At 33.5% G+C, this 21,318-nt stretch overlaps 11 protein-coding genes and 4 pseudogenes across 15 annotated transcripts, besides 4 other annotated features; 4 read left to right on the top strand and 11 right to left on the bottom strand.

Annotated features, from left to right (window-relative positions):
* Positions 1-15,726: part of a mobile genetic element that runs on past the window's edge.
* Positions 463-1,335, bottom strand: TVAGG3_0039110 (uncharacterized protein; the record flags this gene model as incomplete). Its single annotated transcript, XM_051220681.1, has 1 exon — positions 463-1,335. A coding segment is annotated over one exon (873 nt), but the record flags the coding sequence as incomplete, so codon positions are not given.
* On the bottom strand, positions 2,157-2,553 carry TVAGG3_0039100 (annotated as a pseudogene). The gene has a single exon. A coding segment is annotated over exon 1 (397 nt).
* TVAGG3_0039090 lies at positions 3,559-4,286 on the bottom strand (annotated as a pseudogene). Its single transcript has one exon. A coding segment is annotated over exon 1 (728 nt).
* TVAGG3_0039080 lies at positions 4,949-5,411 on the bottom strand (annotated as a pseudogene). The gene has a single exon. A coding segment is annotated over exon 1 (463 nt).
* TVAGG3_0039070 lies at positions 7,219-8,645 on the bottom strand (annotated as a pseudogene). Its single transcript has one exon. A coding segment is annotated over exon 1 (1,427 nt).
* Positions 8,727-9,197, bottom strand: TVAGG3_0039060 (uncharacterized protein; the record flags this gene model as incomplete). The annotated part of the gene is made up of 1 exon (XM_051220680.1): positions 8,727-9,197. A coding segment is annotated over one exon (471 nt), but the record flags the coding sequence as incomplete, so codon positions are not given.
* TVAGG3_0039050 (organellar and viral DNA polymerase type B) lies at positions 9,645-10,280 on the bottom strand (the record flags this gene model as incomplete). Its single annotated transcript, XM_051220679.1, has 1 exon — positions 9,645-10,280. A coding segment is annotated over one exon (636 nt), but the record flags the coding sequence as incomplete, so codon positions are not given.
* Positions 10,863-11,075, top strand: TVAGG3_0039040 (uncharacterized protein; the record flags this gene model as incomplete). The annotated part of the gene is made up of 1 exon (XM_051220678.1): positions 10,863-11,075. One exon carries the CDS (start codon positions 10,863-10,865, stop codon positions 11,073-11,075), a length of 213 nt encoding a protein of 70 aa, XP_051105664.1.
* TVAGG3_0039030 (uncharacterized protein) lies at positions 11,427-11,916 on the bottom strand (the record flags this gene model as incomplete). Its single annotated transcript, XM_051220677.1, has 1 exon — positions 11,427-11,916. A coding segment is annotated over one exon (490 nt), but the record flags the coding sequence as incomplete, so codon positions are not given.
* On the top strand, positions 11,942-12,343 carry TVAGG3_0039020 (uncharacterized protein; the record flags this gene model as incomplete). Its single annotated transcript, XM_051220676.1, has 1 exon — positions 11,942-12,343. One exon carries the CDS (start codon positions 11,942-11,944, stop codon positions 12,341-12,343), a length of 402 nt encoding a protein of 133 aa, XP_051105662.1.
* On the top strand, positions 13,243-13,880 carry TVAGG3_0039010 (uncharacterized protein; the record flags this gene model as incomplete). The annotated part of the gene is made up of 1 exon (XM_051220675.1): positions 13,243-13,880. A coding segment is annotated over one exon (638 nt), but the record flags the coding sequence as incomplete, so codon positions are not given.
* On the top strand, positions 14,351-14,863 carry TVAGG3_0039000 (protein of unknown function, DUF4107 family; the record flags this gene model as incomplete). The annotated part of the gene is made up of 1 exon (XM_001311780.1): positions 14,351-14,863. The coding sequence occupies one exon, from the start codon at positions 14,351-14,353 to the stop codon at positions 14,861-14,863; it is 513 nt and encodes a 170-aa protein (XP_001311781.1).
* On the bottom strand, positions 15,024-15,458 carry TVAGG3_0038990 (uncharacterized protein; the record flags this gene model as incomplete). Its single annotated transcript, XM_001311781.1, has 1 exon — positions 15,024-15,458. One exon carries the CDS (start codon positions 15,456-15,458, stop codon positions 15,024-15,026), a length of 435 nt encoding a protein of 144 aa, XP_001311782.1.
* Positions 15,459-15,726: a terminal%2Cinverted (terminal inverted repeat of Maverick-2 transposon ID:TVAGG3_0038980).
* Positions 15,727-15,864: 138 nt separating this feature from the next.
* On the bottom strand, positions 15,865-16,101 carry TVAGG3_0038970 (N-acetylmuramoyl-l-alanine amidase family; the record flags this gene model as incomplete). The annotated part of the gene is made up of 1 exon (XM_001311782.1): positions 15,865-16,101. The coding sequence occupies one exon, from the start codon at positions 16,099-16,101 to the stop codon at positions 15,865-15,867; it is 237 nt and encodes a 78-aa protein (XP_001311783.1).
* A 907-nt stretch (positions 16,102-17,008) lies between these two features.
* Positions 17,009-17,538: a mobile genetic element.
* Positions 17,539-17,879: 341 nt separating this feature from the next.
* Positions 17,880-20,865, bottom strand: TVAGG3_0038950 (ubiquitinyl hydrolase protein; the record flags this gene model as incomplete). Its single annotated transcript, XM_001311783.1, has 1 exon — positions 18,123-20,810. The coding sequence occupies one exon, from the start codon at positions 20,808-20,810 to the stop codon at positions 18,123-18,125; it is 2,688 nt and encodes an 895-aa protein (XP_001311784.1).
* Positions 20,866-21,177: 312 nt separating this feature from the next.
* Positions 21,178-21,318: part of a mobile genetic element that runs on past the window's edge.

Raw genomic sequence — 21,318 nt, 5'->3', positions numbered from 1 at the left:
ATTCTTTTCATTAATTCTAATCTCATTATCCGTAATAATTGATTTCAAAGCGTTGAAGTTTGCGAGTCTATCTTCACCAACATTCTTGAGTTCATTAAGTACAAGAAACATTTTATTTTCAACAACTGAGTTGAAATTACCCGTTAGCTCACCTATTTCAGTAATGTTTTTACATGAATAACCAGCGAGAAGTTCAGAAATAATATCTGTAAATCTGTTTTTACCTGTTCCCTGAAGTCCTTTCAAAATAATTGCTGTTTCATTCTTGATTCCAGGATGTTGAATCATTGATGCAATCCAGCCGAGAAGGTATTTATACACTTCATCGTTATTATCACAAATGGCTTCTTTAATGAAATTCATAAACATCTCAATTTTTGAGTAATCTGGTTTTTCGAGAATGTTGTATTTATAACCTTGAAACGTTGAGAAAACATCTGGAGAATCAGATTTAAAGCAAACACCCTTAACGGTTAATGAAGACAATTGATTTAGTAGTACATCCCATGCTGTTATTGTTTTACCTTCTTCTTTAAATAATTTAATCATTTTAAGTGACTCTTTCATGTTTGACTGAAGAACAAATGATATTTGATTCATTTTGTCGTGTATGTTGTAATCTTTCTGAATGAAATATTTGTTTCCACAATCTACAAAACGAATTACACGTGATAAATCCTCAATTACTTCAGAACTGTTTTTATACTGATGATTTTCAGCCTTGCGTCTAATATCTGTTATCAAAAACAAGTCATCAAGTTTGATATCAAATGTTATTTTTGGCTTACGTAATAAAGGTAAAACATATTCATCATAATATTCCTTTTGATATAGTTTTAGAATCTTCACCAAAACAAATGGAGAAGTCATTAAATGTGCATATCTACTACGTGCTTTTTCAAAATTACTTTTTGCATTTTCTGTTAAATTGCAGAAGTTATAAACGTTATCGTATGCTTCATTAATCAAATGATTAGGTAACGAATTAATAGCTTGAAACAGTGTGAATAATGTTATTTCTTTTTCTAAATTCATGTTTCCACCGTCATTATGTACTTCAAAATCACTAATACCATCGACTATGCTCTGGGCAAGTTTATCGTCAATGTTTACATCTTTGTTTTCATTCATGATAGTCTTTATTTCTTCGTTCTTCTGTTCAACTCTTACCTTAATATTCAAATCATTTAATATATCATTCACTGTTCTAGTTAATGTTGAATCATAACTTCCACGAATGAATGAGTATGTTTTGATTGGTTCTGTTGCATTCTTGCGAACTCTTGAATCAGCCATAACCACTAAAGAACGCTTTGAATCATCAATAGAAGTCATGATATCAATATCATAATCATTGCAGGAATAACATTTAATCATTCTGTTCGAAACTGCATAGAAGAAATTAGTGTTGCAATAAATGTGAAGACCTCCTGAAGCGGTTTTAACGATAACATCTTTATCCGAAAGTTTTGATAAAATATCTTTTCTAACTGTTTTTTAAGTTCATCATTGTATGATTTATTGATATCAACATCTATAATCGTTAAATTTGAAATTTTATTTACTAATAAAGCCACACCAGTTTTCCTTCCTCTTCCTCCATCATGTTTGAGGTAGTTATGTAAATCAATCTTGTTTTCACCAATTCTTTCGTTGAGGGCTTTAGTTTCTGCCACAACTAATTCCTCAACTAATGAATCAATAACTTTTTCATCAGAAATGATCAAGTTGCTGTTGTTGTTGCTGTTGTTGTTGCTGTTGTTTGTTGCTGTCATTTATATAGAAATAAAAAAATAAAAATAATTTTAAAACTAACTTTATTTTTGGACTGCATCATATTTTCGTAAATGTTGTCAAAATGTCATGTTGTCTCATTTTTTCAGAGAAGTTAAATAACCGAGTGACACTGAGTGACATAGTGACACCTTTAGTTCTTCAAAAATAAGTCATAACTGCCTTCCTCATTTCCCACTATGTTGTCAAAATGTCATGTTGTCTCATTTTTTCAGAGAAGTTAAATAACCGAGTGACACTGAGTGACATAGTGACACCTTTAGTTCTTCAAAAATAAGTCATAACTGCCTAACCTGAAACCATGACGTAAACATTAACGATAACACATATTTCTGCAGTTCATCCACTACTTCATTACCTAATTAATTACAGACATAAAATATATTTAGTTCATTCAATAAATGCAACATAACCATATCTCTGTCTTCTTCATTTTCCATCTCTTCAGCGTAAATCATATACTTATAACTCTTTTCCTTTCCTTTTGGTACTGAACGTGGTATTCTTTTCTGTATGCTTTTGTCTTTGGATTCAATGACTTCATCTTTTGCTTGAAGTTTCTTTTCCATCTCTCCACGTTCTGCTTTATATAGTTCATCTAACATCATGAAAATATAACAAGCATAACGAGGTGAAGCCCACATTGCTACAGCATTTACTAAAAGTCTATGAACATAATAACCTTTCAAACCAGGAGCCAAATTCTTGCGATTTTTCGTACGGAATCTCTTCCCTCGGTTTTCCGAGGGAAGCAATCATATGAGGAAATTCTTCTAAAAGTTCTTTTGTCTGTTGGTTTTCAAACCAATGATATGCTTGCTTTGTAGAACGAAGAGCATTCATTATACTTTGCATTTGGTACATGTCATCTTTGACTGAACGAATGAGACGTAACTGTTTGTTATATTGTATGTACTCGTATTCTTCATTTATGGCTTCATGAACGATAGCAGTTGTTGTGTTCTCTGTTGTTGACATATCTGTCTTTACATACAGGATAAAAAAATAAATAAAATAAAATTAGCGTTATTTCCTGACTTTCACAAAAGACCAAAAATAAACGCTTTACATGTATTTTTCAGCAACTTCGTCAAATAATTTTATAGCTTTATCTATCTCATCTACTTCAAACACGTATGAATATCTTATGCGGTGGGAAGCTAGATGGAAATAAATTTACGTCAAATATGCAATTTATAAAATCTTATGTCGACAGGCTACGTAGCACAGTGGTCTAAGGTGGTGTTATGGAGGGGTCAGGGTCTGTGGTTCGAACCGCGACAGCGCCGTATTTTCTTATTTTCTTTATTTGTCTTGTTTGTCGTGAATAAAAAGTGTCATAAAAGTGCTCTATCTTCCACGGGAATAAATAAAAAATTTACTTTATTTCTTCTTTATTTCTTTGTTCCCGTGGAAGAAGGGTTTTGCTGTTTTTTCTCAGCCGAAATCAATGATTTTTTCATTTTTGGAATCCTTAGCGAATGAGGAATCTTTTCTCTCGTGGAAGCTTTGACCTAAAATATAATTTAGGTGAAGAGGTGACATCTCACCTGTTTTTTCACCTGTTTTCTCACCCTAGTTATTTTATAAACGTTTCACATGGTAAACGTTATTTTTTTAAATTTTGTGAAAACTCAACGGTTTGACACAAGCCCTAAAAATTATTTTACTCAGAATTTTGTTGCTAAATTCAGTAAAAATAATGTTTAGGTGAAGAGGTGAGATGTCACCCGTTTTTTCACCTCTTTTTTCACCCCAGTTTTTTCACAAGCGTTTCACATGAATTGTACGATGTATATTTGAAATCCTAAACAATTTCGTAGCTTCTATTTCTTCTGTCAGTATGTCAAAAGTTTTAACAATACCGAAGGTTTCTTTATACTTCTTCTTGACGTCAGATAGAAGGAAATCTTCTGCTGTTGGATAGTTTTTGTTCAGAAATTCTAACATGTTCATTTTATCTTCTGCTGGCTTTTCTGCTTCTTTCTTTAAGTCTGCATAGTCGTTTCTCATTCTTTCTATCTCTTTGACTGAGTAGTTATATTTCCTCATTGCTGCTTTACATTTAGAACATTGTGGGTTCAACTTTGCGTTATATTCTGAAACCTTACCTGCTAAACAACTAAGGCGTCAATGGTTTTCTTCATCTCAAACATAGCGGGTCTTATCTGTTCATTCCATACCTTACCTCTTCTATCTTTATCTCTTATTTCCCAAACACATTCAGCAACTAATGAAACAAAGTTATCGTAGGTCTTAAACTCCTCAGATTTATATATGTCAGAAATGTTTTTATATACCATGTCGCAATCTTTGTCCATAACCTTATGGTTGCAATGAAAACCAAGGAATTCATAATTTACTTTACGTATGAACTTCTTTATTTCTACTGAGTCAGTTGGTTTCACTTCAATTTCGTCGAATTCAGGAATAGTGAGTTTTTGTTGTTGGATTTCAGGTAGTTTAGGCAAATGGTCAATAATGTCCTGCATTTCATAAAGATACTGTTCATTTGTTTCATCTTTCGCACTACAGTCTAAATTACTTGTTAAAAGTTCTTGCTTTATCTTCTGGATTTTTGTTTCAAAAGTATATGAAGAAGGAATGAAGTTTTTCATCTCTACTAACATTGACGTAGGATTCATGACTAACGAGTTTGGTGCTGTTGTTGTGGACAGAGTCCCGCCGTTCGCGGCTTGAATTGTTGTTGTGCCGATTGTTGAAATCATATCTTTTATACAAAATAAAAAAATAAAAAAAATAAAACTAACTTTATTTTTTATTTCGGGAAAATTCATGAAAATTCAAGAGGTGAAAAAAGAGGTGAAAAAACAGGTGACATCTCACCTCTTCACCTAAACATTATTTTTATTGAATTTAGCAACAAAATGAACGAGGTCAGGATGTATGTTGCTGAATTCATTCATAACACCCTTTGTAAGCTCATAAAATGTTTGTTTTGAGGTCGAGCCACTTTTGGCTCCACCGTATTCTTTCAACCTGAAGCATTTAATATATGTAAAAATATATTGTTTTAAAATGGTATGCCATATAGCTTCTTGAATTTGTTAAGAAGTATTCGAACGTATTTTCCATCTGTATCTCTAGTGTTTACATAAGCATAGCCCGCCTTAGTAAATATACTTGTAATTTCCTATAGTTTACGCCGGTATAAAAGTAGAAAGAGTCTTGTTCTTCGCTATAGTAGTAAAACTCAAACGTATGCTTGCCATAGTCTGTAATTTCAATTGTTTCATCTTCTAGTTCGTCGACAAATTCGAATATAATATCTCCAAATTTGCCTTTGTTCTTATTGTTTTCAGAATAAGTGACCCAACGTAAGTTTTCAAGTCTATTGTCGTTTCTTATATGGTTTATATGGTCTACAAAAGGTAAATTGTTAGGATTCAGTATAAAATGAGTTGCAATGACAACATGTTTAAGATAGTGTTTCCACCCATCTTCATATCAGCATATCCGTCATTTCGCTCCCATTCGCTTAAAACTCTTTTTGTCTTTTTGTTTCTGACTTCAAATGACTCACAACAGTGAATTTCATATTTCTCATCTAACAAACAAGTTTCCCAACGGTCTTCTCCAACAAACTCAGCGTACATTTCAAATAAAATAAAAAAAATATATTGTTTTAAAAATAAATTGTTTTCATGAGTTTTCTACGATGAAATCATGAAAATTCATGAGGTGAGAAAACAGGTGAAAAAACGGGTGACATCTCACCTCTTCACCTAAACATTATTTTTGGTGTAAATTTATGACAAAAATAAATGGTACCATTAATGATATCATGACTGTTCTCATTCATGTCTGATTTTACATCTAATGAAAAAAGTTTAGAAGAATTTCTTATTCTTTCTGGCATGTTTTTATCTTTCCAGTACTCCCGCTCTAATGGTCCCAGATGAGTTGGTTTAGATTCTCTCAAGTTCTTAGATGGTATAACATCTTCAACGCCTCCTTCATATCTTACTTTATAAGTGTCATCGTTTATGTTGTAGTCAAGTATTTCAATAACCACTCCTCGCTTTGCTTCGTCAATGGTTTCAGCAAGTTTGCCATTACTACTTTCAACTAATTTATGTCGAGGGTAAAATGCTATGGAGTCGTCAGCAGCTTTTATAAGATATCCATTACCTTGTGTAGAGTCTACGATATAATAGTTTCTACTTAACCTTAAACGTTTCTTTGTCAACGGTTTGTCGTCAAGAACTACACGAACTTTTGTACCAGGAATGAGGGTAAATTGTGTTGAATTTCTGATATTTTGTGTTTGGCTTCGTTTCTTTTGTATATACTTTTCTTCTTGTTGTTGTGTCATTGAATTTGGTGTATGTCCTGTTGTAGAATGTGTTGAGGAATTGTAAACTTCGATGAAATGTTTCATTGTTTCTTCGGTAAAGTCTCGCTCTTGATTTAAATCTCTGAGCGTTCTTATGAAGCGGTTAATGATACCGAGTATGTTATGGTTATGGTCTTCAGTAGTGTAGTGAGTTATGTTATGCTTAATGAGAAAATCTGTGATTTCATTGCTGAGGTATGCACTGTCTTGGTCTGATGTTAAAGTACTTGGGCTATGTTCTGCTACAAACTTTTGTAAAACTCTTAACACTTCACGAGTTCCTTTATTTTTCATTGGATATGCATATGCTTTACGAGTGTTAACATTAATGAAGATGAGGAATGGTTTATGACCACATTTTCTGCTTTGAATGAGAGTGTCAAATTGGTATGCGTCAGGAGTGTTGGAGTAAATTGGTAAAAAGTAGTCGTAAGGGTTTATTTTTGTTTGATGTACAACATTTTTGTCAAAGAACCTTTTCACTTCAGCTCTGTTAGTAAATCCCCAACTCTTTGCAGCTTCATTGAATTTCTTAAATGACCTCCATGGATGTTGTTCGAATACTTCTTTCAAGCTCATTTATGTAAAGTTAAAGATTTTAACCAACTCGTATCCAAGCGTGCATTGTTATATAAGGAGGCATATAATCTTTTCCATTACCTGCTGGGTCTGTAATACCAGCTACAACATGTGTATGATTTCCTGCAGTTCCACAGAAAATACCTGTGCTTAAATACTGGGTCAGTTGAAATATCATATCTATGCATTCCCTGTCTATCCGAACCCGCTGCAAGATTTGTATAACCTCTTTTTGTTATTGAATGTGAATGGTTTCCTTCCACAGATGTTCTTCCACTGAACCTATGCATATGTGAAGGAAGGTTTTCAATACCTATTTTCTTTGAACCTCCCATCTTCATTGACTGCGTATTAGTGTAGAATGGAAAACTGTCAACTATTTCATACCATCTACCACCAAATAAAGTGTTTGGATTTATTGGATTCATAGACGTATAAACAGCTCCTATAGGATATATTAAATCATATATGCTCATAACTCTATAAACATATTCTAAAGAACTTATGTCATTAAATACCATTTGGAATGTATCTCCCGGATGAAATGTTGCATTTGTTCCACTTTTATAATGTAATGTTAGTTCAATAGAATTATCCAAAAAAATTCAAAAGTATCTGGTTGAAGACCTCTAACAAATTCAAATGGAGTTGATGGTTCACCATTTATAATTTCTGTTGTAAATGTCATTGTATCTGGTTTCGAAAATTTCTTTGTTAGTTCTGCATCCACATAAGTTTTGTCAGCTTTCTTATCTAACATTGCTGGTAGTTCATATGCTTCAAAGTTTCTGGCATGATCTTCGGTATTCCTGCAACTCTTATCTAAATTGTTAAGAGTATCTTTTACGCTTGTACTTGGATTTTCTAATGGTGCACTTGAACCAAGGTCAAAGTTCAATATTATGTCGTCTGCTCTAACAGTAGTGAAGGATTTATGTGTATGGTTCTTGTCAGCTTTCTTATCATATAAATCTTGAGCAGTGAATTTAATATTATGTTCATCCTTCATGACATAAACATCTTTACATCTAATGTTTCTCATCGTCGTTATGTCGTCATCCGATGTTAAACCTTGTGGAAAGTTAGGAGGTTTACAATATAATGCATCCCCGTGCGGCGGGGCTCCGCCCTCCCCACCAGTTTCTTCAACCGTTCCTTCAATACTTTCTATACCAACAGTTGTGAAGAAATCATGTGTATGGTTCTTATCTGCTTTCTTATCTAACATTGCTGGTAGTTCATGTGTTTCAAAGTTTCTGACATGACCTTCAATGTTCATACATTTGTTATTTAAGGAGTTTAGTGTATCTTTTACGCTTGTACTCGGATTCTCTAAAGGTGCACTTGAACCAAGGGTATAGTTCAATATTATGTCGTCTGCTCTAACAGTAGTGAAGGATTTATGTGTATGGTTCTTGTCGGCTTTACTGTCTAAAGAAGTTTGAAGTTCATTTATATCGGAGATGTTGTGTTTATGAGATTTCAAAACTTTGTTCATTGCTTCGAGTTCAACTTTGTCAGCTTTACTTTTAATAGCATCTTCAAACGTTATTTTTGACTTAACTCTCAAAGTAAATCTTGGTTCAACTAATACACCTTTAACAGAGAAAGTAGAGGCATAAATTTCATCGTTATAACTAAATGCTTCTGGTGCTTTACCCGTGTCATACTGTACAGTACAGCTTATGTCATAACCTTTAGCACGAATGTATTTATATCTTCTTTCATTAACATTTTTTGTCTTCGCTTCATCACTTCGTGTTAAATATCCATGGTAGTCCGTTATAATCTGTTCGTCTGAAGTTATATAATGAACGTGGTTTTTATCTGCTTTTTCGGCTAATTTCTTATTAACATCATTCACTTCTAATTCAACTCTTCCGCCAGAACTCTTATTATCATTAATCTTTTTCATTAATTCGGTAATTACGTCATAAAGACTATATTCTGTTTTCGGTTTTGTAAATAATGAGTCAAAATTTCTTTTCATCATTACATCGCTGACATTAATGATATCACCAATTCCTTTTTCATTTATTCTCTTCATTAGTTCTGCAATAATGACGAATATATAATCTGTTAATTTATTCTCTTCATCGAGGGTTATAGAATGTTTTGAAATTGAATCATTAACTCCTCTAAATAAATCAATAACTTCAGGATACACGTTTTTAATGTCTTGAATAACCCGACCAGTATCCTCGCCACTATGTGGCTCTGAGCCCGTTGGGCTCTGTTGTTCATGTTCTTCGTTCCCGTCGTTACGTGGTTTTATATCTCTAACCATCATCAACGCAGCCATAACCGGAGGGTTTGTTGCTACCTGTTCGAAAATCCGTCCGTTATGTACGGTATATCTAAATAATTTCTTTGTGTTTGTTAAAACATTTGAAACAAGTCTTTTAAAACCATCTACAAAATTTCCTGTTTCACCTAATGTTCTTGCAGCATTTACAAGCTCACCCATTCCCGCTTTTGACCCCAAAAACGTCCATATTGCATTTATTTCACTCTGTATAGTTGTCCATTCAGCGAAACTAACACCCGCATTCGCTAAGCTGAAAATGAAATTCAGTGGATCGAACTTAATTCCACCTTCTTTTTCAATTTCAACGAACTCACTAACATGAGATTTTAAGTATTCTTTCGTTAAAATTGTTTTCCCCGATGTTATGTCATTAACGAAACTATCACCGTCAAAAGTTAACGAATTCAATTTCGTCGTTGATGCTTTTATTTCATACACCGCTTTATCGATAGTTTTTGGCTCACCTTCTTTAGAAGCATATGAAACATTAATGAATGAATTATATGTATTCGTGAATGAGTTAAAATCAATGATTTTCATTAATGACGCCTTTAATGATTCATTAACTGTTGAATCCCTTAAAGTAATTAATGAACTGTCATGGGCTTCGCCCTGGTCGCTTCGGTCTGAAAGACCTTCAGGACTCAAAGAGTCCGTTTGCGACTTTATGAAAGGTACACTGCAAACCGTCGAGTTTGGATCAAATGCTGTAGTTGGTGCAGGAATATTAATGATATAAGTCATTAAATCATTAAGTGACGTAAATAATGTTGTTGTTTTTGATTTAATTTCTTTAGCATCTGTTATATATGGTAATTTTATTTCTGTAGTTTCTGAATTAAAGATATTCGCTAAAATGTTTTGTAAACTGTTTTGAACAGCTGTGTAAACCGTTGAATCCGGAACTCTTACGATTTCACCGTCCTTAATAAAAGGCATTGTACATGGTGTAGTGCTTGGGTCAAATCTTTCGGGATTATAATTCAACATATATTCTAACGCTTCATGAACAGACTTATATACTGTTGTGTCGTTCTTCATGACAACTTCACCATTTACAATGAATGGCATAGTGCATGGAGTTAAAATGGGGTCAAACTTTTCATAGTCCTTCCATGTTATGTATTTCTCGGTATTTCCATCACTGATAACAATATATTTGTCAGTAAGTGTGAGAGAGTATTGACCAAAATATAAACGTTTAGCTCTGTCAGTTTCATACGCATATGCAGCAATAGTCATATTTTAATGAGAATAAAATGTTGTTCTATTTGCAAAGTACAGACCCAAACGAATACGGAATAGTAAAGCTACAAACAAACTTAGGTCTTCAGAATGAAGCACTTGCTTTCAGAGTTGTTGACTTCAATACTATCGCAACTTTTGTTCATAACAGATGAAACAGATTTCATGGAGTTTGAAATAGATGGAAAGAAGCACGAAATAAGATTTCACAATAATGTAGAATATAAGATGGAAACATTAGCTGGAGTGTTAAATGCTCTCATAAATACTACAATAAACAAGGAGAACGAAGAAAACTTAATGAATGTTAAACTTATTGCAGGAGTTTTGAAGTTCAGTTATGCAAAGGAGTTTAAGATAACACGAATGAGTCATAGAGTTCAATTGCTTCTGGGAGCATACCATATGACATTTCCTTTGAAAAGTATTGACAAAACGATTGAGATGAAATCTGTTCCATACGTATGTTATGGCAATTGTTTATACATTGAGTCTAAATAGCTAATGTCACAGGTATTTCAGGAGTTAATAGTAAAGGTTCAGTAGAATATAAAGTCTTTCTGTTATGCAGTAAATTCAATGTTCATTCCAAACGTTCCTGTCATAGCAACTCATTTAGGTAAATGGGTTCGCATTAGTCCTCATAATTTGAAAGACATGCAATTCAGACTTGTTGACTTTCAGGGCGAGCCTGTAGAACTGAAGGCACCAGTGCGAATGACTGTTGAAGTTGACTTTTTAGAAAATATTAAATGCAACAGCTTACAAGAGAACTCAGAGCTAAAAATATAAAGTATGAATGTTATGTATTAGGTCATGAACTTTGGTTATTGCTGTTTGATGAAACAAATGAGTTAGTTATGTCAGTCAAGAGAACAGAAAAAGGCGTCAAAGGCGCCGAGCGCAAAGCGCTATATTGTGTTAGTGAAAACTGCACCAAGTCAATAAGATTAGGTTTGCATTATGAAGATGAGTTCGATACTGTTGAAGAAGTTTTGGATAGATATTACAAATTGCTTTAATTTACTAAAACATATTTCAAACATAATTTATATTCTGTTGAAAGTTTTGTATATTCATTCGAATATTTATACTTAAACTCAACTCCTGTAGTTCCTGGTGTTTCAATGATGCGGATGTTACCTATTTTCATGAATGGTGGCGTTTGACCACAGCATTCGATTTCAGGGTCGAGATAGTCAATGACACATTGTTTCCCTGTTATTCGTGATATAACATTTTCAAGGTCCTCCTTTGTTAGAATTATTTGGTTCTTGCTTATAAGATTTGTCAAAAGCTTCTTATCGTCTTTGAGTAAAATTGTTTGGTATAACTGAAGAAGGTAATGGTCTACGTTATCTGAAGGATTTGTTTGAACATTTGTGTAAGGGTTGTCGTTGGCTTCTCTTGAAAGAATTTGGTCCAGTGGTGGATACTCTAACTTAACATCTGATGTAGCGTCAGCGTTTGAAGCTGAGTTTAAATTCACGGATTTCAGTTCTGGTTCTTTTTCTTTCAAACACTCTGAACTATAGTTCTTTATGACAATATTGTTTGTCGTTCGTGAGTCAACATTTGATGTTGGTTCAATTGGAACATTAACGGCACCAGCTAAGATGGATTTACTTCTCATTTCATATAGAATAAAAACCTTTTATATGTATGAAATGAACAATATACTCGACAAGGGTTTGAATGTAAAGCTAACGAATGAAAATATTGTTGAATTCACTGAGACAGGAGCTGTGTATAAAGATGTAGAACTACTGAACAAAAGAGCTAAGGGAAGAAGCAGGAACATGAACAAAGGGTGGAAGCCTATAAAAATTTATGTCAACGATGGCTCAGGAGGTTCAAACATAAAGTATGCAGAAAGTTATAGAGTTTATGCTCTCAAAGGTGAAAAGCCTTCATTTAAGAACAGCTATTCTAACACATATCCTCAAAAGCTAACGGATGGAGAAGTGGATGATATGAATGACAGCAAAAATATTAACAGAAATGGCGACAGAGATGCATGGAATTTGTTTACCATCAGTCAATTGAAGGTTAAACTTTAAAACAATGTTGGTCGTTCCCATGGAATATTTTTGACTTTAATGGTATTAGTCATGATATGAATCTCAAGGTATGAACGAGGAGAGATGAGAGACTTATATGCTTCCCAAATTTCTTCAAAAGGTAATGTTATACCTGACTGTTTCCAAATGAGTTCAATATCATAGCGTGAGAAACCTTGAAAGATAACGAAGTCAGTTATGAGACGTTTTATGTTTAAAGCTAAAAACCTCCATGTTTGCATAAGTATTGCTACAGTTAAATGATAATGTCTGACTTTAGTTATGATGTTAGCTAATGGTGAGTCAGGCTTTGACACTAAACCTTTTCCGGCGAAGTCGTCACAAACGAGCAGAGTGTTTGAAGGATACTTTTTGAAGGGGTATTTTGAAAGTTTTGATAGAATGTAGTTTGTAAGTCGTTTCATATCGTAAACTCCTGAGTATTGACGTAAGTGGTGTTTGTCAATAATTCTTTCCATCTCCTCAGAAGTCTTTTGCATTCCTGACTGTATAAATTCAACGATGGCATAATATTTTCTCTTACGTCGAATGTAACGTTGAAGAAATTCAATGAGTTCACTGTCTGGAACTTTAACGACAGAGGCTTGAACTTTTGACATAAATGTTTTCGCTGTTGAGTCCATAGAGTCTGAAGTTGCTGATATAATGATTTGGTCATAATATGAGTCGTTTCCTAAACGCTCTGTTATGAGTATATGACGAATTAAATTAAATGTCTTACCTGAACCCATCTTTCCACAATAGAAATACACACCATTTGAACAGAACTCATAATCTTACTGAAAGGAAGAATGAGAGAAGAGTTAAGTTTGTCTGTAGTTTCATTCATGTCTTCATCTACGTCATGTATTAAATGCTTCATTTTATCTCCATTAAAAATGCAAGTCAGAAATATTCAGAACATAGCACCGAGTCTAACTGACAAGAGTATAAAGATATACTATGAACACGTTATGATGAAACCTACCAAAATTCAAGAAAGTCAGTATACTTATGAATATCCAAGACACTGGGTAGAGTATGTAGGAGGTGAGAAAGCTATTGAAATCAGACAGGTTCGAAGTATTCCAGCAGGAAGAACAATATTATTGAAGAACTTTAATGTTTTGAGGTATAATGATGAAACAAAGAAGCAAGATAGTTTTCCTGTTGCTGTGTATGTGAACCTAGACACAGGAGATGACATGAAAGTTTTTAACACAAAGCTTCAAACGGTAGTGAGAGAACAACTGACTGCGGAAGGACATCCATTACCTTCAGAAGTTAGCATAGCATATAATTTTGAAACAAACTCAATAGATTTTAAAGTCATCTCTGCAAAGAAGTCAGGTTTTACATTTAATGAAGCAGATGTATATTCGAATGAAAACTTCAAAGCTATTGCATGGTTAGATAATGACGATTGCTTTAAGAAAATATTTAAATTCAGTGACTCAACGATGTCAATAGATGACCTTCGTGGAATGTTACCATCGACGTTTACAGTTGAAGGTTCAGCAGGATTGCTTACAAGATTGTCAATTGGTGGTATTTGGTCTCGTGAGAACATTGTTATAAAATCCAGTATAAGTGAATTTGCTGAAGAATCTATATTATGTCTTTCAAACTATATGTATTCGCCGCCGAAGCATTATAGTATAACAAACTTTGTCAGTAAGTTTAACATAAGACTTGTCGAACCTTCTTCAATGAAAGATGTTGTGCTACCTAAAGATCGGAAAGGATGGACTCATTATTGAGATGATTTTAATAGCATATTAAATGAGCTTGTTTTTAAAGGTCATTCATGATGAAATAACTGTTGTAGAAGATGTTAGCAATTGTTCAGACATTTTGAAGCGAATAGATGATATAAGAAAGAAGTTTATGAAGCCGCAACGCGGCGAGGACGAAGTCCATGAGAATGTTTATGTTTCATTGACTTTCTCCAGTAACGAGAACTTTTATGAGATAATATTGAAGAGAGATGATTTTAATATGGTGTAAATGGTAGCTTGGGCAGCTTTAGGCGCAATGGGAACAAAAGCATTAGCATTTGGAGCAAAAGCACTTGGAGCTTATGACGCAGTAAATAAAATGAGTGGAGGAAGAGTTTCGAAGACATTAGATGCAAATAAAGGGAAGATTGGAGGCTGGGTTGCAAAGAAGTTAAGATTAAATAAAATAGGGCTCATAAATAAAGCATCCAATTTGGTTGCGACTGAGTCAGAAAATGCTTTAGGAAAGGACGATGAGTTTGCAAAACACGCAAAAGACTTTAATGACCAGATGAAAGGTGAAACAATGCATTTAAATAGAGTCGATGGAACTCTTCCTCCACCAGTAGTTCTTCCGTATGGTCCCTATGGAATGTATGGAAACCCTTACGAAAGACCATTTGACCCATTGACTGGTGGAAGTAACTGGTATCATTACGGACGAAGAAGAAAGACAGTTAAGCTGGAGACAGACGTGAAGAAAGCAACTAAAAAGAAACCAAGGAAGAGAGTTATAAAGTAATGAATTCAAGTGGGTGAAAAAAGAGGTGAAAAAAGAGGTGAGATGTCACCTCTTCACCTAAATTTATTTTTGTGCTATGTTTTCATACGTGTGAGGGTGGTGATATCATTTATTTTTAAGTTTATTTTTATATAAATGACAAAACAAAAATATAACATATCTACTCAACAGGAATGAGACCCTTACTGACTATGTATTCGTTTAATGCTTGATGAAAACAATGGTACATATTATCGTATGGGTATACACAGCGTCTGTTTCCATCGTCGTCGTATATGTAGAGCTCAAATCCAGTCCAACCTTCTTTTGTACAATATGTAGCTTTATTTAAGTATGCATTTATGTAGATAAGGCAATTTTCTTCATCGCTCCAGAAATAATTTTTGTTCTTTGTTGAAATAGTTTTCGTTCCTCTGCGACCATAAGGAATGTATGCAATGAACTTTGCATCATAAGGGATTGTAATATATTCAGGGTTTCTTTCATCGTCAATGGGTCTGTCTTTGTTAAAATGCATGTTTCTCAGTTTTACTTGAGTTTTGAATAGTTCACGGAAACGTTCTGGGAAAGAGTCATAGTAAATGTAGTCGGACATGTCTTTGTAATGAAATAAAAAATTTAAAAAAATAAAAATAAGGTTATTTTTTATTTAGTGAGGACGGTAGTGAGGACGGTAGTGAAGTCGTTAGTGAAGTCATTAGTGAAGTCGTTTATGTGTCAGATAGTTTTGTAAATATTTAAGGTTAAGTTGGTGTTATGGTTGTGTTGTAAAATATACGTTACTGGTTTCGTAAAGTGTCAAAACCGCTAAGTTGTGTACGGAGGCGCGCAGTGCCACAGTACACGACTTAACCATACTAACTAAGAATAAAGAAGCAATTAGTGACGTTGCTGAATCAATAACACCAAAAGCCGCCCCAATAAGAGAAATATTAAATAAAGGAGAAAAAGTTTATCAAAGACTTCAACCGATACTAAGATAAAAATAATTTATTTTTCCACTATCTACCTCCTATTTTATTAAGTATTCCTTCAGCTATTCCACCAACTGCGTTACCTGCTTGTGCTCCCATCGCCGGATTACCTGCTTTAGTACCTAATACTCCACCTATGATAGTTCCTGCCGTTTTCGCTACTGGTGCCAAAAAGTTTGCAACAGGTTTAATAACCTTTTTATAAACCCAACCCGCAGCTTTCTTAATTCCATCCCATAATTTTTTAAAGAATCCTGCCGCCATTTCTGATTTAACATTAATTAAAAAATATATTTCATCACTTATATTCTAATTTTTATTTAATGATAAATGAAACCAATTTTAAAAATAAATGAAACAGAGGAAGAAATAAGTAAAGATGTTCAGCAAAAAATAAACGTTGTTAAACCAATTACTGAAATAAAAAATTTTTCATCTGTTGAAGAATTTAATGACTATTATACTAATAATAAAAAATTATTTGAAGAATTGACAACATGTAAATTGAATAAAATGTTTAAAGTTGATGGATTCAAAATTTCAAAAATAAAAGGGGTGGTTAGTTTGAAATCTATTCCTCAATCAAGAATCACCTCATTAATGAAAATTGATGATTTAACAAAAAGAATAGAAGAGATTGAAGAAAGAATGAATCAAATAATTGATTTCATAAATTCAAATAATCATTAGTTTCTTAAAGTTCAATGTTGATTCTGAGACATGAATTTTTAAATTTTATTTTTTTATTTCATTATGGTAGTGAATCTTTCATTCATGAAAATAATTATTTCTAATTTCTTTTACTCGTTTATGAGGTCTTTGATTATGACTCCATTGATTCCATTCAGGATTTAAACAATGTTTAATTAATCGCGGAATATCTGACATCATCTATATATAGCTTCTTTTATAAAAGATAAAAAATAAATTATTTTAAAATTAATGTTAATTTTCTAATGTGTTTATTTCATTATGTATGGGCTGAGTGTAAATGTCTTACAATTTTGAAAATTTTTTAAATCTTGATTTATTCAAAAACGTAAGAATAAAAACCGTCAGAATCATACATTTTTTACTTCATATGTTAAAAAAAATGATACAAAATCGCTCGATATTGTATGAATTCTTACGTTTACAAAAAAAGTCACACAACCCTTCCTATCCTACTACTAATTTTTCTTTCTTGATTTTTTACAAAATCTACTTAGAATTATGCAAAATATGACTAAATAATTATAAATTTCAAGTTAAATTTTAATTTTGATAAATAATTTAAATTTCAAAATATCAAGTTCAGTTCGACTATGTATGTAGTAATTCCTCAATAAAGTGCCAAAACCCTATTAAAATATATGAACATTTTCAACATTTTAATGTTTTTATTTAAAAATTTGATGGAATATGAGCTTCAAACAATTATTATGTAAATAAAAATAATTAAATATATGTATTTATTCGTATTACAACCGTAGTAAGTCGATTCTTCCTTTCTTCTACTGAGTTTTGAATTTGATTTCGAATTGTAAAGAGATTCAAAGGGAAAATACTAGCGGATAAAAACTACCTCCATGAAAGGGTCATAATGGACTCAAGTTGTATTTTTTGATATTTTTTGCTTTTCGAGCCTAAATAGGTAGCCAAGATAATGCCTAAAAATAAGGTTCTAAATTCTGAAGTTTACATGATCCTCTCGTGTGCACCCTTAATATTTCAGTAATAGAAATCAGATATTCATTTACCATCGAGAGCCGAGTCCAACTATGATATAAGCAAAGGATAATATTTAAATATTTTGCTTCTTGTTATGGAAAAACATTGATCAGTCTTTGAATTTTTAATGATTCAATTCCATCTTGTTGAAGGTGAACAAATTTATTTGAAACTGCTATGATATCAATTTCCTAGATCTTAGGAGAAGATTTTGGATTTTAAATTTGTCACTTTTTGAAAGTAGTTCAAAATGAAGTTTCAATATACCATAATTATCTTATGAATGCATTCTTCAAATTTAACAAAACTTGGGAGAATATGATGTTGGTAAATTACTATACACATGCACGAATAAACTTCAATGGTATATATGAATCCCAGTTGATAGAAATTCATTCCGGAGTTGTTATAAAAAAATATGACAAAAATAAAACCGATTTTAGTAAACAATATTATAATTATTATTTATTATTCGAAATTATAACAGAAAATACTACAAAATAAATAAAAATAACGCATAAATAACAAAAAATAAAAATTATAAACAAACAACAAAAAAATTAAAATAAAAATTTCTAATCAGAAGTTCTAGTGTAAAACAATATGTAAGCATTCTGGTTATGTGCTACCAAACATGACGAGCATCTCATTGCCTGTAAATCATTAAATTCTGCCCATACATTATCACTCAATTTTGCGTGTGCTGTGTAATGTCCTGAAGCAATTCTTCCTCCGTGTTCTATAACTGCGGACAGTTCGTATGTATGTTTTCCGTTCATGTCGCTGATCTCCAAGTTATCTGGATATGTGACCAATATAGTGTTCTTCCTTGAGTTTCCATTCACAGAGTCAAATCTCTTCAAAGCGAAAATCAGAACTTTCGGAAGTCGCCAAATTTTTACTGATTTTCTCGGAGTCACGCATTCATTGCAAGAAGCGCATTTCCACATCTCATTGAACTCTGTTGGTCTCGCGGCATCGTCAATGAGTGTTTGGATGTCGACTTCTCGAACTTGCGCTGCACTTTGGTTGTTTACAATGTTTCTGACAACTCTTGGCCATGAAACATCTTCTGTATCCGAAATTATGGCTGTTACGGTTCTACCTGCAATGTGTTTGATGTTTGATGGTGGATAGAACTTCTTCGTCTTCAAGAAAAGTGATTTCGGAACTTCAATGGTGATTTTTTGGTTGCCAGATTTCTTAATTGGCCGAATACTTGGTAAAATATTGGATAATGATGGAGGAATGAAGGACTGATCGGTCTGTTCCCATAAGTATTTGAAGTATTCTTCGCAGCAACAGCGGACTTCCTCGGATTTGCAGGTTGGACCAGGAATTGGGACCAAAAATGGACCTTCGACAACTCTGAGAGAAACCATCTTGTTCGTATTGACTGCAAGTTTAACGGAGGCATAGAGTTGGTCGTCCTGGGAAAGCTCATATACAATTAATGAGTTTGTTCGTAATCCTTGCTCTGGTCCTGGGCTCCATTCGACAGAGAAGTCGTTGGATTGGGTACCAAATGCACAGGAGATCTGTTTATTGAGGAATCTGGACAAATCTTCTGTAAAAGTGACTGCATCTGCCGTAGGATTGGAAAGTGGGATTCGCATTGAGCTCTTTGGCTGCTTGGGATCAAGAGGAACAAACACAAATGGGGAGGAAAGTGTTTTTGGAGCTGGTAATTGTAATAAAATTGATGTGAACGGAGAAAACTGAACTGTTTCGCCTTTGCAGTGAGGACAAATTGTTGAGGATCTCGTCTGGCCATGGAATATGTCTGTAATGACGCTGCTCTTCGAGTTTTGGAGGTGTTGATGCCATTCGTCATCGGCTCGCTCGTAATCTGATGAGTAATTGTCTTTACTGACAAATGTAGATGCTTTCTGTTTGTCTTTTGATGTAGAATTTAGTGAATCGAGTAAAATTGTCAAAAATTCATGGGCGTCTTGTTGAAGACAGCCTTGAAAAGCTGGGGATTCTTTTTCTACGAGCAATTTGATTTCTGATGGATTCATTGGCCCGACTTTTAAGTCATTGTAATATAATCTGAAGAAATCTGCAAATTTCTGCATGTTTTCGGTCATTATTTTACTGTTAGGATCTAAGTGGCTTGAGTCTTCAAGCATGTAGTTCATCAGAGGCTTGAGATGTAATAAACATTGTAAAACAGAGCCCATGTAGCAGGAATTGCCTATATTATTAATTCCACGAAGTCCAGGTACGTGCGTTGAAGGCTGGTCTTCTACCCTAGGTCGTATGGCTGGGCAACTAACTCTAGCGTCAAAACTAGTATTTGGAGTTCCCAGTTGAATACGTGGGTGCGAAGACCTTTCAAATGTAACACCGCTAGAATTAACTTGAGGTTGAGGTTTATCGGATGTCGTATTCGTTTCTTTTTTATGAACTGATGGAAAAGCTTCTTTTTGAGCTTGTTGCTGCTGAATTTGCATCTGCTGCATCTGTTGTAATTGCTGGAATTGCTTAGCTCTATCCAGAGCCGTCAGTTTCCCTGGTTCGCGCATTCTATATTGTTGTGAATCTCTTCTGATTCCATTTTTGAATTCTGGCTTAGTCAAAACCATTTGGGCGCTGAAGGTAGCTCTTACGTGAGGAAATGAAGCTGTAGGCTGTGATTGAGTATTTGGAGATTGAGTCGACTCTGAATTTTCATTTTCTTCAGGGTAATCGCCCAGCTCTATCAAGAGGTCTGTATTTACAAAGAGTGAGTACTCACAAATGACTTGGTTAGGAAAGAGAAAACGGCCAGGTTTATGTTGCCAATAATCTCTCATTCTGTAGCCCGTAGGGTCTTTAATATCGAATTTAGCACATGCTGCTTCGATGAGCTGAGTAACTTTTAAAAATTTCGAAATCATAATCTTTTCAACTTTTCCTTCATAATGAATTTTAAAACCATGCAATTTCGTAACGGGAACACCTTTTTTAGATTTAGGGTCATAGCCTACATCGACTTCTACAACGGGCCCGCCACCATATGTCGTTATTAAAACATTCCAAATTGAAAAAGGTACTACAACATAGTCAACATCTTGAATTTTATCGAAATAATTAACTATTTGCGAATTATCGATTGCCGGTAATTTTGGATGTCCAACTTTTTCTTCATCATCAGATAAAGAATCTTTCCATGAATTAAACCAAGAACTCGAAACCGCATATGCAGTTTCACCAGGCGTAAAAGTTAATTTCTGCAGAAGTTCTTTCACTACTCTATTTTCGTGTAGAGCCTCAGTCATAACTTTTATTGCTTTACTTTATTTATTTTTCAATACTTTTCAATGTTAATTTATTTCATCTTATTTTAGAAATATGGATGCATATTATAAATGGAGTAATTCTCAACTTTTTGCCATTAAGCGGTTTCTTTATTTTCCCTCGCACTCGAGATTTTTTTGTTTTTAAAATTGGTTCATTGTTTTGAATGTTCCCCTGATGCAAGTACAGAAATTAATGTCACACACGTTTTAATACTATATTTACAATTAAGAATTTTTTTGATTCTGATTATTTCATGTTTAAATTAAATGTTTGTTATTAGCATATCATAAGTATCATATTTCCTTTATTTTTAAGTCTCAGAATTTGGAAGAAATTCAGAAAATTGGGCGCGTAAAGGTTTGGCGTCCTAAGGCGTCCTGATGTAAACTATTCAATTTTTGCGAAGTTTACACCATAATTGAATAGTTTATGGCGTCCTGAGAGGAGATTTCAATGGGTATGGCGTCCTAAAAAATAGAAGAAAAT

This window comes from Trichomonas vaginalis, chromosome IV (assembly GCF_026262505.1).
Source record: "Trichomonas vaginalis G3 chromosome IV, whole genome shotgun sequence".
NCBI classification, from domain to species: domain Eukaryota; phylum Parabasalia; order Trichomonadida; family Trichomonadidae; genus Trichomonas; species Trichomonas vaginalis.
This window is presented reverse-complemented; position numbering and strand designations above follow the sequence as displayed.